General features: G+C 43.2%; 1 protein-coding gene across 5 annotated transcripts in view; it reads right to left on the reverse strand.

The window, feature by feature from the left end:
* The window catches only part of LOC129736265 (uncharacterized), a 38,143-nt gene extending 31,376 nt beyond the window's left edge, over positions 1–6,767 (reverse strand). For all 5 annotated transcript variants that reach the window (XR_008732609.1, XR_008732608.1, XM_055712674.1 and 2 more), the window contains exons 1-2: positions 6,641–6,767; positions 2,626–2,975 (exon numbers count right to left, since the gene is read on the reverse strand). Coding sequence is in view for 3 of the 5 variants with exons in the window: in XM_055712674.1 (XP_055568649.1) it covers positions 2,626–2,975; positions 6,641–6,732 (442 nt within the window). In the remaining 2 variants the exon portion in view is untranslated. The remainder of the gene's footprint in view (positions 1–2,625; positions 2,976–6,640) is intronic.
* Between the last annotated feature and the right edge of the window lie 6,674 nt (positions 6,768–13,441).

The following is a 13,441-nucleotide window of genomic DNA, read 5'->3' on the forward strand; positions in this document are numbered from 1 at the left end:
GTGTATAGGATGAGAAATTTTTTTTGCAAAGACAGAAATGGGATCTTCCCTACTATGAGCAAGACCGTACCCATGTATCTGCTCGACCACAGTACAATAACCACATAAGCAAAGGGTGTTATGCTATGGTATAGGGCAGCTGAGACTGCTTCTCAGCTTTTTATGGAGCTTTGGCCCAGGGGACCTTCCTTCACATGCGGATGTGCACAGAGCCATGCACGTGCATGTGCACGCTGGCCAGGGAAGTTGTGGTGTGAGCTAGACACTCCACTCCATGGAGCCCTGAGTATCCTCAGGATCCAGCATACAACATCCAGATTTTTCCTTTCAGGTAAACAGCATTCGGCCTGTGCCCAGGCTCCCTACAGCTTCCCATCGCCTTAGTGTGGATGGTACCAGAGCTGGCTTGGGTCTTGAAAGGAAAAGCCATAGGTTATTCTCCCTGTTATCTAACTGTACGCTCCTTATCTCATTGTAGGAGCTGATGGGGTAGCCAGTGACTGCACAGAGAGCCAGGGCCAGGCATCCTGCAGGCAAATCAAGCCTGGGGTCCACGTGGGCAGTAGAAGACCCATATGATGCTCCCCAAGAACTCTAGAAGGTTGACTCCACCACAGCTCTGAAGGTATTCCAGCATATGCAGCTTGGTATTTGTATTGGAGCACTGTCTTAGGGGCACTCATCAGACAGCAATGCCAAGGCCCTACATCTTCCAGTAGCAGCATGTAGAACATGCAAAGCCCTAAAGCACAGCTCTTCTTGCACCTGCCCCTTTGCACAGCTGAATCGTCCCACTCTGCATCCTGAAGGAACCCAGAAGTGCTTGCAGGTATAGAAGGGCTGCAGAGACAAACCTGCATGGAGTTAGAGCTTGAAGGGGGAGAGAAGTCAATCTGATCTGCAAATCTTAATTTGGAAAACACTCCGAAATCGAGCAAAAATAATTACAGTTCCCAAACTACCTATAATTTGTGTTGATGACACTAAGATGATCTCCAAGCAAATAATCTTCTCCCACACTGAAAACAAGCCTGACCCTGCTAATGCATGCTTTCAGTAAGGATCCCACAGAATATTTAACAGGGACATTTTCATTTCCATAACGTGAACAAAACAAAGGGCACAGTTGCATATCATAAACATGAAAGACATCCAACCTATTTAACTAATAAAGCTGACAAATTTTCCCACCTATTGTAAAGGGAAGTGGAAGAAAAAAGGGCAAGCCTTTTCCTGTGGTGATAAATAAGGCTAAGAATGTTCCAGTAGAGTTACTGCACAAAATGTCTAAGACACCTTAAGGGACTTTGGCACCCAGCTTTCACTGAACACCAGCTGGAGGTGGATGACTAACTCCCCTGCACTCCTTTGAAAATCCTTTTGAAAATTATACTCACTGCATCACCTCAGTAAAATTTTGTCTTCTGCTTGCGTATCACATATCCCATCAAAGTTGGTACCCGCCACTTTAAACAGAAGACTTACTATCAGTAAACATGTCTTTTCTAGCCTGACTCCAGTATGACTCTATTCATCAGTAATAAACTCCGAGTATAAATCTTTTTTACTGCTGTATTTCTCTGTGTGTCAGAAATTCACATACAGATTTGGTATAAACAAGTCCAACTTCCTCTGGAAGTTTAGGAGACAAACTACAATGACAGAACATTATAAGTTATACGTGACTATAAAAACATTCAAGTGACAAAATATACCTATTTGTTATTCAGGGAGAGTATCAAGACAGCAATTCATGCTATGCTTTTCAGAACAACTAAACCTCTATAGCTGGGGCAAAACATTAAAAAACTTCAGATCTCACTATAACACTGAAGAAAGTGACCAGGTTTTAATAGGAAGTCAGTCCACAAGTTGTCTACTAGGAGCTCAACATTTTCTCAAAGTCCAACTCCAGTTGCGATCAACTCTACTGAAAATTTAAAAATTAAGTCATGGGCTCTTTTGAAGGTCTATTCCTTAAGGACAGAGTGACAGAAGGACATTAAATTATACCTCTATTACCTGCACTTCACCTCTTCTGGCTTTTTCCTACTACCACTTCTATCCTTACAAATTTAAGCCATCTCCTGTCCTCTATATTCACAAGCCTGTAAGCCACCATTTCACCCCAATTTCTGGAAAAGGTGATATGGAGAGAAAAGCAGTCCAAACTCATGCCTTGACCTGTATGTGCATACTGCTTAACCATAAGCTTGGGTGTAACTTTGCCATATGCTACTTAGGCCATCTGCAGAAGACATGTACATAAACTTACAATAGTTTCTTTCAATATGTGATATTTAGGCAAAAGGCCCAAAAGTGGTGCTGCAATGCTATGGATGCTTTAAGGGTCTAGCTTAGGGGCTTTCTGAGAATCAGCCATCTGCTGGCTGGGAATAGGTGTAAACTAATCATATAGGAATAAATAATTGCTTCTTAATACACTCTTCATTCACTGATTGTCCAGTAGACAGTGATTCTTTCTTCTTTAATGCTGCTTTAAGAATTATCTTCAATTAAGGAGTAAAGGACTGCCTCTGAACTTGGTATTTCAACCTGAGAAAAATAACTTGAGAAAAATCCACCTCACTGTCCACTCATTTAACCCACACCTCCTGAACTTACCTAGGAGGATGTTATGGAAGACGATGTCAAAAGCCTTGCTGAGGTCAAGATAGACAACATCCACTGCTCTCCCCTCTTCTACCCAGCCAGTCATTCCATCACAGAAGGCTATCAGGTTGGTCAGGCATGATTTCCCCTTAGTGAATCCATGTTGACTGCTCCTGATAACCTTCTTTTCCTCCACATGCTTTGAGATATCCTCCAGGATGAGCTGCTCTACCACCTTTCCAGGGATGGAGGTGATGCTGACCAGCTTGTAGTTTCCTGCATCCTCCTTCTGGCCATTTTTGAAGACTACAGTGACATTGGCTTTCCTTCTGTCCTCAGGCACCTCTCCTATCCTCCACGACCTTTCAAAGATGATAGAGAGCAGCTTAGCAATAACATCTATGAATAATATATACAAATAGAACTTAAATCACATATATGAATAGAATTTAAATTCTACCAGTAATAAACAGAAAGAATTGTATACAGTAATCATGATTCTATTTTTAGAGAATTATATAAAACAAGCTTGTTCTTGAACCTGACAGGTTTGAACAACATATGTATAAAAAAACACATTTTGTTTAGTAACTAAGAAAAATCATTCAAGAATAATGCAACAACTCAGAAATATACACCATTATCCTCAGTAACTGGCAAAATCAATACCTTACTCCATAAGGTACAGTGTCTGTTCCTAAGGGAACAATAAATAGAATCTACTTGGGAAGAGTGGTGAATAGCACCCTAAACTTTCCTAGAACTCCATTTGTCATGTATGATTTACCAGTGTTTTTTCATTTCATGATGCAAGTGTCACTTGTTGGTCTCATCTTCCTGTAGAAAGCAAATTGTTTTAATGAAGGTCAACTCTATGAGTTGGGAAAAAAAGGCAGACTGGTAATGATATTTCAATTAAATGGAAAACCATCCTTCCTGATCGCAGAGTATCCTAATGCAGTGACCCCAGAAGGAAAAAGCTCTCATCTCTGAGATTTACCTTAGTGACATTAAAATGTAAGTCAGAGTGGAGAAGACTGAAGGCAAAGCATGTTTCAGCCCTCTTTGCACAGACAAATAGACTTAAAAGAAGACAGCTTTTTATTTGTATTGCCAATTATATTATGATAACACCCAGCATTTTCCCTTTCCCTTAACCCTGTCTTACCCCATTAAGAACCCATTGTGTTAAATACTGGAGAAACTGATAAATAGAAGCCCCCATGAATCACAGTTCAATAGAAAAAGAATAAATGCAAAGAGTGAGAAGAGAAAGAGAAGAAGGTTGGCACCCCCCACCCCCACCCCCCATCTTAGACAATGAACATTATAAAATTTGTTGTTTGTAGGAAAGAGATGAAGAAAAGGCAATGGATAAATGACCTAACTTTGGGAACTTCTTCAATATAGGACTGATAACATGGAACAAAGACCATCATTGTCTGCAGAAGTAGTGGAAGTTGTAGACAAAGTAGTGGAAGTTGATGCTATTGTCAAGAATGAAGGACATTCACAAGAGAAAGTATGAAGAAGAAGCCATGACACCCCTTCAGGACGAGAACCTGTGATGTACCTTGACTGGGGATTAAGGTTCAGTTTTCCGGATACTGAAATTACAGGCTTCTTTAAAGGGGAACAAAAATACAATCTCCCCTCCAAATTTCTAGTTTTTGTAGGTAGGGAAATAAATGCAAATGTTTCCTCAGAAATTATTGCCATCAAATCTGTTTGCTTTTGCTGACATATCAAAGATATTTGGACTCCACCACAAGTATCATATACTTCCTCAAAATCACATAGGGTAACACCAGGTTTAGCAAATACAGTGTTCCGGGTGAAGCTAGCACAGATGTCAGTGTTCACATATGTCTGGTACATAGAGCTGTCACATGTGATGTAAATCATCACATTTAATAAGAACTCTCACACCCACTGCTCCCCCTCAGCCCCAAAATTCTCTTGAATGGAAAAATTAGATGTTCTCCAAAACGTCAACCTGTTTTGTTAGTATGGTATTAATTGATATCTCTCTCTCATGTCTTGTGCTATTCAATTTGTTTTGTTTTGGTTGGTTCCCCCCCTGCCCCCCCCCCCCCCTCCAGTTTTCCTATGTAAGTGTTTTATTAAACAGATTTGATCACCACATAGCAATCTGTCTGAAGTTGAACCACTGCTAACCCAACCACAGATCTTTAGAACTTTCATGTCCATTAAAAGTGAGCTAAGATGTCTCATCAGAGCAAACAGAATTTGAAAGATGAATTTGAGTGTCTATGTCAAAAGGAGGTAGCAGTAAAATGGAAGACTGATACATATAAAAAAGACTGAAGCAGCTACTGGTTTATATTTTAGTCCAATACTTAAATCTCTTCTGTACTGAAAACTGCTAAATCTTTTCCGTTTATCATGATTTGTGAACATTTCACTTATTGGTTACACAGATATTTTTCATAACTCCAGAGGAAACAAAACTGTCCATATGCTATGGTCATGCTGCAGTCTTCTGAGCTGCATTTTTTTGTTGTTTATTTGGGTTTTTTTGCTGTTCTTTTTTGTCCGAGATACCCTTCTGAGCAATTGTCAGGAAGCAGCAAGGGCTGGGGGCTCAGTCCTGAGCTGAAATAGGGCCCTAGGGCCCTGGGCAGGGGATGCAGGTGGGGTCCTAGGTGAGGCCAGTGGTACCTGCAGCCCTTATACTAATAATTTCCAAGGTTTTTCTCCCCTCAGGAGTAGTATATCACAGTGCAAGAACAGATCTGAGACTTGCTCTATGTACTTGAGTCACCTTTCATCCTAAAGGACATTGTTTCCTGGTGGTCACTCCCCAGGAAAATTAAAATTAAAGCATTCTGTTAGTGGTTTTGGTCCTTCTCTTTCTCTTTTCTTTTTGTTTTCCTCCTGTGGTGGTTTGACCCTGGCTGGATGCCAGGTGCCCCCCACAGCCGCTCTGTCACTGCCCCCTCCACATGACCAGGGAGAGAAAATGTAGCAGAAGGCCCACGAGTCGAGGTAAGGACAGGGAGATCACTCGGCAATTACCATCACAGGGAAAACAGACTTTACTTGGGGAAACTGGTTTAATTTATTACCATTCAAATTAGAGAAAACACCTTCCCCGCAGCCCTTCCTTCTTCCTGGGCTTAATTCCCAGTTTCTCTACCCCTGCCCCGCAAGCAGCACAGGGGAAGGGGGAAGGGGGGTTGTGGCCCGTTCATCACACATTGTTTCTGCCGCTCCTCCCCCCGCTCCAGCCCGGGCCCTCCGGCGGGAGCCGCTCCTGCAGGCCCTTCTCCAGCGGGAGCCCTTCCCGCGGGGGGCTGCGGCTCTGCCCGGGCCGCTCCTGCGCGGGGCCCTCCCGCGGGGCGCAGCCCCTCCGGCACAGGCTGCTCCAGCCCGGGCCCCCCGCCCCCGGGGGCACCGGCCCTGCCCGCGGCCCGGCCCCGGCCGGGGCTCCCCGCTGCCGGGAGCTGCTCCGGCGCGGCGCGGGCTGCCCGCCCCCGGGGGCGCGGCCCCCTCCGGGCACCCCCTGCCCCGGCCCGGGGTCCCCGCCGGGCTGCGGGGGGGGATCTGCTGCCCCGCGGCCCCCCCCGGGCTGGGGGCACGGCCCGCCCCGCCGGGGCTGCACCGGGGGCTGCCGGGGCGCCCCCCCGGCCTCCTCCTGCCCTGCCCGGGGGCTGCGGGGCCGCTGCTCCCGCACAGCCTCGCCCCTTGCTTCTGCTGGTGCAGATGGTTTTTTCCCCCCTTCTGAATATGTTACCACAGAAGTGCTACCACTGGCGCTGGTGGGCTCGCCCTTGGCCGGTGCTCTGGCCTTGGCTGGCACGGGCTCCGTCAGGCATGGGCGAAGCTTCTAGCAGCTTCTCACAGAAGCCGCCCCTGTAGCCCCCTCGCTACCAAACCTTGCCATGCACACCTCCCAGCACACACCTCCCAGACACAGAGTATTCTGGTGAGCTTTGGTAGAAACCAAAATATTAAATTCACTGAACCATCAAAGAAACAGGAAAGCTTAAAAACACCTACACACCTCCAGGTCAGCTGCTCAACCTGCGTTTGCAAAAGGGCAGAGGAGATGGTGCTGTGAGGGCCGAAATGGCGCATGGAGCCACAGTGGCCCATTGCGACCCTCCGGCAACCACTTGGGCCCCCATTTCAGTGACGGCTGGCGGTGCGAAAGGGGGAGAGCAAGAGCACAGCATAAATCGCTGAAGCCATGTGACAAGCCTGTTTGGAAACAAAAGTGACCAGCTGGCAGAATTAGCAAGAATCAATCATGCAGTAAGTTCACTGGCGAAATAAAATGAGAGTAACAACAAATGAGCTAAACAGCAGCTAAGTAAGGTGGAGAGGCAGAGTCTCAACAGGCTGGTGAGAAGCAGTTGATGGCGGATATTATAGCCACTGAGGCAGAATTACAGCAAGTGTTTTAAGCATAGGGACACCATCAGAAGGTGGGCCTGAGGTGAGAAAACTCTGCTGTGCGAGTGTGGGGTGCTGTTCAGTGCTCGATCCAGCAGAGCACAGCCAGGGGTTGATCGTAGCTGTCCAGATGCAAGAAGAAATCTGATTAACCCATGGACAGATAAACTTACACTTTTTAACTGCTGTGCCATGCATGCCACTGCCTTGCAATAGAACTTAGGTCAACAGAGCTTACAGCCTTCAAGGGCAGAAGGACTGCGGCTTGAAATGAAAACTTATTTTTACCTGCCCAATGCAACATAATTAAATGATCTTATGTTGGTATTTAAGACAGTTATTTCATCTACAATAGTCTCACCTAGTTCAAGAGACAGTAATCACAAAACTCTTAAGAGTATATATCCAAAGGATACATTTATTAGTAAGGAACAAAAGGAAGGTAACATAACCTAATGGCAAAATACAGACTGTAACTTCTGTTTATTTGCATTAAAAATGTTTAATTGTTTTAATAACAGGCTCACTGGCAAACTTCTAATTTGGATCTATTATCTTTCTCATTAAAATTCCAATGGCAGGGTGAGCACAGAGGCTACTTATTATACAGGAATTCATTATCAAAACCTACCACAGATTGATTATCAATAAAGTGTTTTTCATTTCCTTAGAACCCTCATCACAACGCTTCTTTATTTATTATCCTTCTACTCTCTTTTCTTTATCTAATCAGCCTGTGTTGAATCAGCTGCTAAGCATTCAAGAGCAAATGGTTTCTTCAGCCTCGTAACCATTAAAAGTCCATAGGAGCTATTACTCAGACAAAATGCGTTATTGTTCCTCTAAAGATCCAGCTCTCCTTTCATTTTTAAATACCTATGCATCAAAAGTGTAATGATACCAAATGATGACCAAATGCTTTTTCGGATAGATACAGAAAACATACTTCAAATACAGAGTTTACCCTTCTGATGTAGGAAGTCAGAGCGTGTACGCACACCTTGGCACCCTCCTCCTCGCTAACCCTGGAGAACAAGTATTGCCTGTGCTGAATTTCTTCTGGGAGAGAGCAGGGCCCGGGAGGCTACCCAGGCAAGCTGGAACACACTAACTAGATGGCCAAGGTTCAGTTGCATGCAGCTGGTCTCTCTGGGTGTCTCTCTGATTAACAAGGTTGTGTTAGAAAACAACACATGGCACCTGAAGTTCCTGCTCATTTGCAATCAGTGAAACTGAATTACTCAAACCTCCTCCGGGGCTGTGATTGGTAGGAAACAAGGGAAAAACATGGGTAATGTTTAAGCACCATCTTTTGTACATGAAAGTTGTCAAAGTTCATATAAATAAATTGTAGAAAGAGGCAGCTCTGGGCACTCTCTTCAGTGGAAAAAAGGAAAAATAATTCTGGAGGTTTAAAGGAAGACCGCAGAGTATCCTGTGCTACTAAACAGAGCAAACACTACACGCATCATCTATTTGAGCTGAACATACCAGAGGGAACTGAGATGACTGAAAAATCTGACTAGCTCTGACAAAGTTCATTTATATGACAAGCTAGTTATATCCTTCAAGTCTTAGTAGGGGAAGATAAAATAAGATCTATCTACCTCCCCCTCAACCTAAAGAGGGAAAAACCAAATTTCTGATCTACGGTTTCCATCCCAGCTGTTTTTATTTACCTAAAGTGTAATACAGCATGCAGTACCTTACTCAGAGCTTTTGGTTTTTGATCTTAGAACTGAAGAGAGTTCAATGACTCAATTGCTTTAACTGACAATGGTCCACAAACTGCTCAAAGCACGCCATGGGAAGAGTCATAAACCGACAGAAAGCCCTGAGTCATTTTGGGAAGATTTCAAGAGGCTCTGAGATCAACTCTCTGAGGTTTTCCAGCTGGCCCATGGGATGCTGTGGCGGCTGGTTTTCTGGGACTCTGCTCTGCCAAGTGGGCCAACCTTGGGTGGTGGAAGCTGATGGCTCTGCTGGCTAGAGACTCTGGCACAGGGGAGCCTCCTCTCCATGGCTGATGAAGATGTTGCACAGTTTTAACTTGTGAGTAAAGTTCCAAAGTGGGATGGGATGGCAGTACCAGAGCACTGGCTCCATACAGGACAGCCACCTCATAACTGGAACAGCATGGCCATATGTCTGATGCCCTGCTGGAGACTCAAACTCAGATGTTTGAAAACCGTATTTCATGTGTTTTACCCCCCAAAAAAAAGGCACTTATATATCCCATTCTCAAGCATACTTTTATGACAGGGAAAGAAAAAGCTGTATAGACTACCTAGAAAATGTGACAGAAATATGTTTGGAAGTGGTACTGCATTCATGGTATTTATTTATGAAAGTTCCTTGGCAACTGGCATCTTGGGGATTCTCTCATCCCAAAGGCACAAAATGTAAAGGGACAAAACTGGTCTAACTAAAATCTATGTGAAATTTTCTATCTAAAGCTGCCTTTTTAAGGCTCTCGTTCCAAACTGACGGTCTCAGTCCCTGCCTCACTATTGAGCTTTACCAGAACTGACCCTGCAACCCTGTCCTGTATGTTTTCCTGTGGTAGATCTACAGGAATAACTTTCCTCTCCGCTGGGAAACTGTTCTTGTTCTTTTTACATCTTGGAGCACAAATCCAGACAGAGTGGGTGAGAGCCTCAAATTATTTAATGTTCTTAAGAAAAATATAAAGAGTCGTACATAAACGTAAAAACAGAGAAGAAGGATCCTCTTTCAGAGAAGGTGCATAAAAGTAAATACTTCTTTTCTCCCATTGTTTTATTTATATTTAGGTAAATCAGAGAAGTTCTCAGCACTGGAAAAGGCTTCTCTCCCGTAGTATGCAAATAACATACGCAATATTTTTTAGCCCAAATGTTGGTAAAATATAACCAGCATTAAATACATGTGCATGAAAAGACCATAGGTACTTTCTATTAGCTGAAATAAGAACTGTAAACTATATAAACTAAAGCCTGAGGGCTCAAACTGATCAATGCTGGAAGCCAAGGAGGATTTATATCCCCTTATATAATACTGTATTCCTGTCTAGGTATTCTGTGAGCTTTTTCTGCCCTCTTTGACAAGCTAGTAGGCTTGATGAATCATTGTTTGTTTTCTGATTTGGCAATTCCCATGTTCTTATAAAGAAAATAACATATGACAAGGTCAAGAGTTTGAACACAATTATAAAAGAAACTTGACAGATCAGATAAAACTTCTAGGGTATGAAGCGGAAAACAGCAAATAAGGATTTTGAGAGTGGACATTAGTGTGGATTGTAGGAACACAAGCAGAAATAGACAGCTCCAGTCCTGGAAAGGCACAGGAGTCACAGGAAAAAAAAAAAAGGAGGGAGAAGTAAGCATTGTGTTACCTGGTAGCAATCTAAGCCATGAATGGTAAGATGTAAGATTTATTTTTTTAAAGAGGCCAAATTAAAATGAAAGAAACAAAGAAAGTGGAACCAAATTCTGAGCTGGCATAAATGAAAATAAACATTGAAATGAAAATGAACATTGATGTCAGCCCACCTACAGGGCATGCTCCCTGCAAGGATCTGATCTGGATATGCCTCTAATCAGTGTCCAAAACTGTGTTCAAGCCAAGGACACCAGATTCTTCAGGAGAAGAAAGACTGAGATGAGTAGATTCAAAATGGAGAAAAATAATCAGAAACAGCATATCAAGTTTCAGGTAAGCAAAGAAAAGAAAGTCTTGAATGAAAAACAATTTACAAGAGAGCAGAAGAAAAAATAAGATGATCTGAGGGAACACTGAGCTTTTGGAAACAGAGGGGAAAAGTTCCATAAAAATTAGATGCTTTTGATATATATTAAAGAAAATATAAAAGTATTTGGGCTGACAGTGAGAAATGGGCATACAGGAACAAGGTGTAGAAGAGAGAGAGGAGCTGAGGTGGAAAGAGATGGTATGGCAGTCCAGGTGCTGGGGTGGGACTGTGATGAATAGCATCTGTTTAATTTTCTGGTTTGCAGTTTAGTGGTTTTTGTGTTCCTTTGAAAAATAGTGGCTGGGAAGCAGGTGGGAAGACTGCTTGTTTGCCTTGCCTTGACCACTGGGCTTTGGCAAAAGAGGACTATTTTACAGACGGGGCAGTTGCTCCTTTTCTGACATCAACTGAACTTGCTCAGCGGGAAAAGGTGCAGGTGAGCAGAGCTGGGCAGCTGGGAAGGGACAGACTGGGCCGGCAGGGAGCTGCTAAGGTGCAGAAAACAAACATGTAGTTCAGAGCTAAAGAAAAGATAATTTTAGAGATACCTGTTGAGATGGTGTAAGTTGATCCAAACTGGAAAGCTACTGGAAATTGTTAGACTGAGAAGAGGCCTGGAGAGAAAACCCTGCCCAGCCCAATACAGGAGGTAGGAGATTCAGTGTCTTCTATTTTCAGCTCTTTTTAAGTTTCTCACCTTAAAAAAAATACTTACTGTTCTCATCTGTTCTAATAAAAACCAGTGTTAGAAGGACAATGTAATTTGGTATTTTTTTTTGCAGTAGCTTTAAGAAAGAGGCAGACAGTGGCTTCTCTTCTTTCTGGCAGATTCTGGCCACTACTGTTGCAGGATGAGGACATTTTCAGTTCAATTACTGGTCCCAGCACAGACTTTTTAGGTGATCTTGTGGAACGGCCTTTTTATTTCTGCTTCGGTCCCAGGTTTCTGATATGTAGATGATATGTAGGTAGTGTATGACAACAAACCCTTACTTAATTTGGGATACACCAAGTGGCTGTGAGTCTTAGGTTAGAGTCCCAATATTGAATTCACTGCAAAACACAGCAATAACTTCTTGTAACACTACCCCAGAAAACTGGAAACCTCCAGGGAGCTTTGTAGATCAATCAGAAGAGTTCATCCTCGAAGGGAACTGGGATCTAACCTTTAGCTAGGTAGTCTATACTAATTCAGTCTTGATTCAGCAACCTCAGAGCTGCTTTCCAGCGTTGCCTTTATCTATGTTTTCCCTAAAGAATAATAGTGTAATTTTTCACGGTTTATTCAGATAAGTATTCCCACTGATTTCAGCAGGAATGCATGGGAAAATGAAGTGCTTTGGAGACTAGGATCAAATTTTAAGAAGGGAAAAGAAGCGCTGGAGATGGAGTGGCTGTACCTATGTTTTTTCTGCCAGTTGGAAGTGATGATTCCTGCAGGCATGACCCTGGCAGCAGTGAAAGTGTGGGGGAAACAATATCTGTCATGAGCTTACCAAGGCCTCACGTCTTTCCCGTTCTGAAAAGCCAAAAGAAGACCTGGTTCTTTCTTCAGGCTCCTGATAAGAAGACCACTGATCTGTGCTCTGAGCTCCAAGTTATCTGGGGTAGCCATTCCCTGTAGCAGAAAGAAAGAAAAATAAAGTTAGTTCCCATTCCCTCTAAATGAGAGCTGCCACCAGCGTGCATGTCCTGGGTTACGGAACCTTTGCACCTGAAGACACCTAACCCCAGGGCTGGAGGTTTGTCTGTAAGAATGCCTCTTCAGTCAAATCCAAAGGGTACAAGACTGAATCATGATGTGGCTGTACTGTTATGGCCTAAACTATGAAACCTAAACTTCATTTGCAGGAGCACAGCAAAGTAATAAACTTTCTCAAAAGTCAAAATATATATTCACAAGCTAGTGATCACAACAGTAATACCTATGGTTAAACTGATAACTGGCACTAAGGCAAGCAAAAACTTGGTGCTGACACATCATAGTGTCATTTAGCCAATTGTGGAGGTGAAACAACTAGAGCTTGTTTGGTGTGCTGAAACAGTGTGGACGTCTCTTAAACTGTATACTTGCAGTGGAGTTCAACCTGCTCAGTAACAAAACTGTTTAAGGAAGGAAAGCTGCTATTTATTTCATGAGGTCTTCACGTAATGCCGTTGCTTGGATGTCTCCAGCTCTGTTTTGGTGTGGATGTTGTTTAGGGAAGAATTTTGATAAGTAGGCTGAAGAAATGTAGCAGGTTAATACGTTAAGAAAAGTGCATCTTAAATCACATGTGCATTGCTTTAGCAGCCACTGTCTTCATATTACGAGACAGTGCCCTGTCTGCTTTGTAATTTTTTTAGCTGAGCAGTTATAAACACAGGGAGTAAAATTTTTAAAAGGTGCACCTGTATTGCACCAATAAAACAGGCAATTTTGTGCCTAACAGGCCATACAAATGCACTCTCATGCTCTTGAGGATTTTCTGAGCGCAAACATTATTATGGACCTAACTGAGATTGAAGTAACAAATGATGCAGCCCGAAGCTGTGGTTATCTATTTATAATAATAATCTTTCTCTCTTGAAAGCTGTATCCAACTTGTGACATGATTTCAAGGTAAAATTAAAGAAATGTGTTTCTTCAAATGGTGTTTGGGATGATGCAGTCAGAGTTGGCTGGCTGAAAGCTAG

Source organism: Falco cherrug, chromosome 5 (genome assembly GCF_023634085.1).
Source record: "Falco cherrug isolate bFalChe1 chromosome 5, bFalChe1.pri, whole genome shotgun sequence".
In the NCBI taxonomy this organism is placed as follows: domain Eukaryota; kingdom Metazoa; phylum Chordata; class Aves; order Falconiformes; family Falconidae; genus Falco; species Falco cherrug.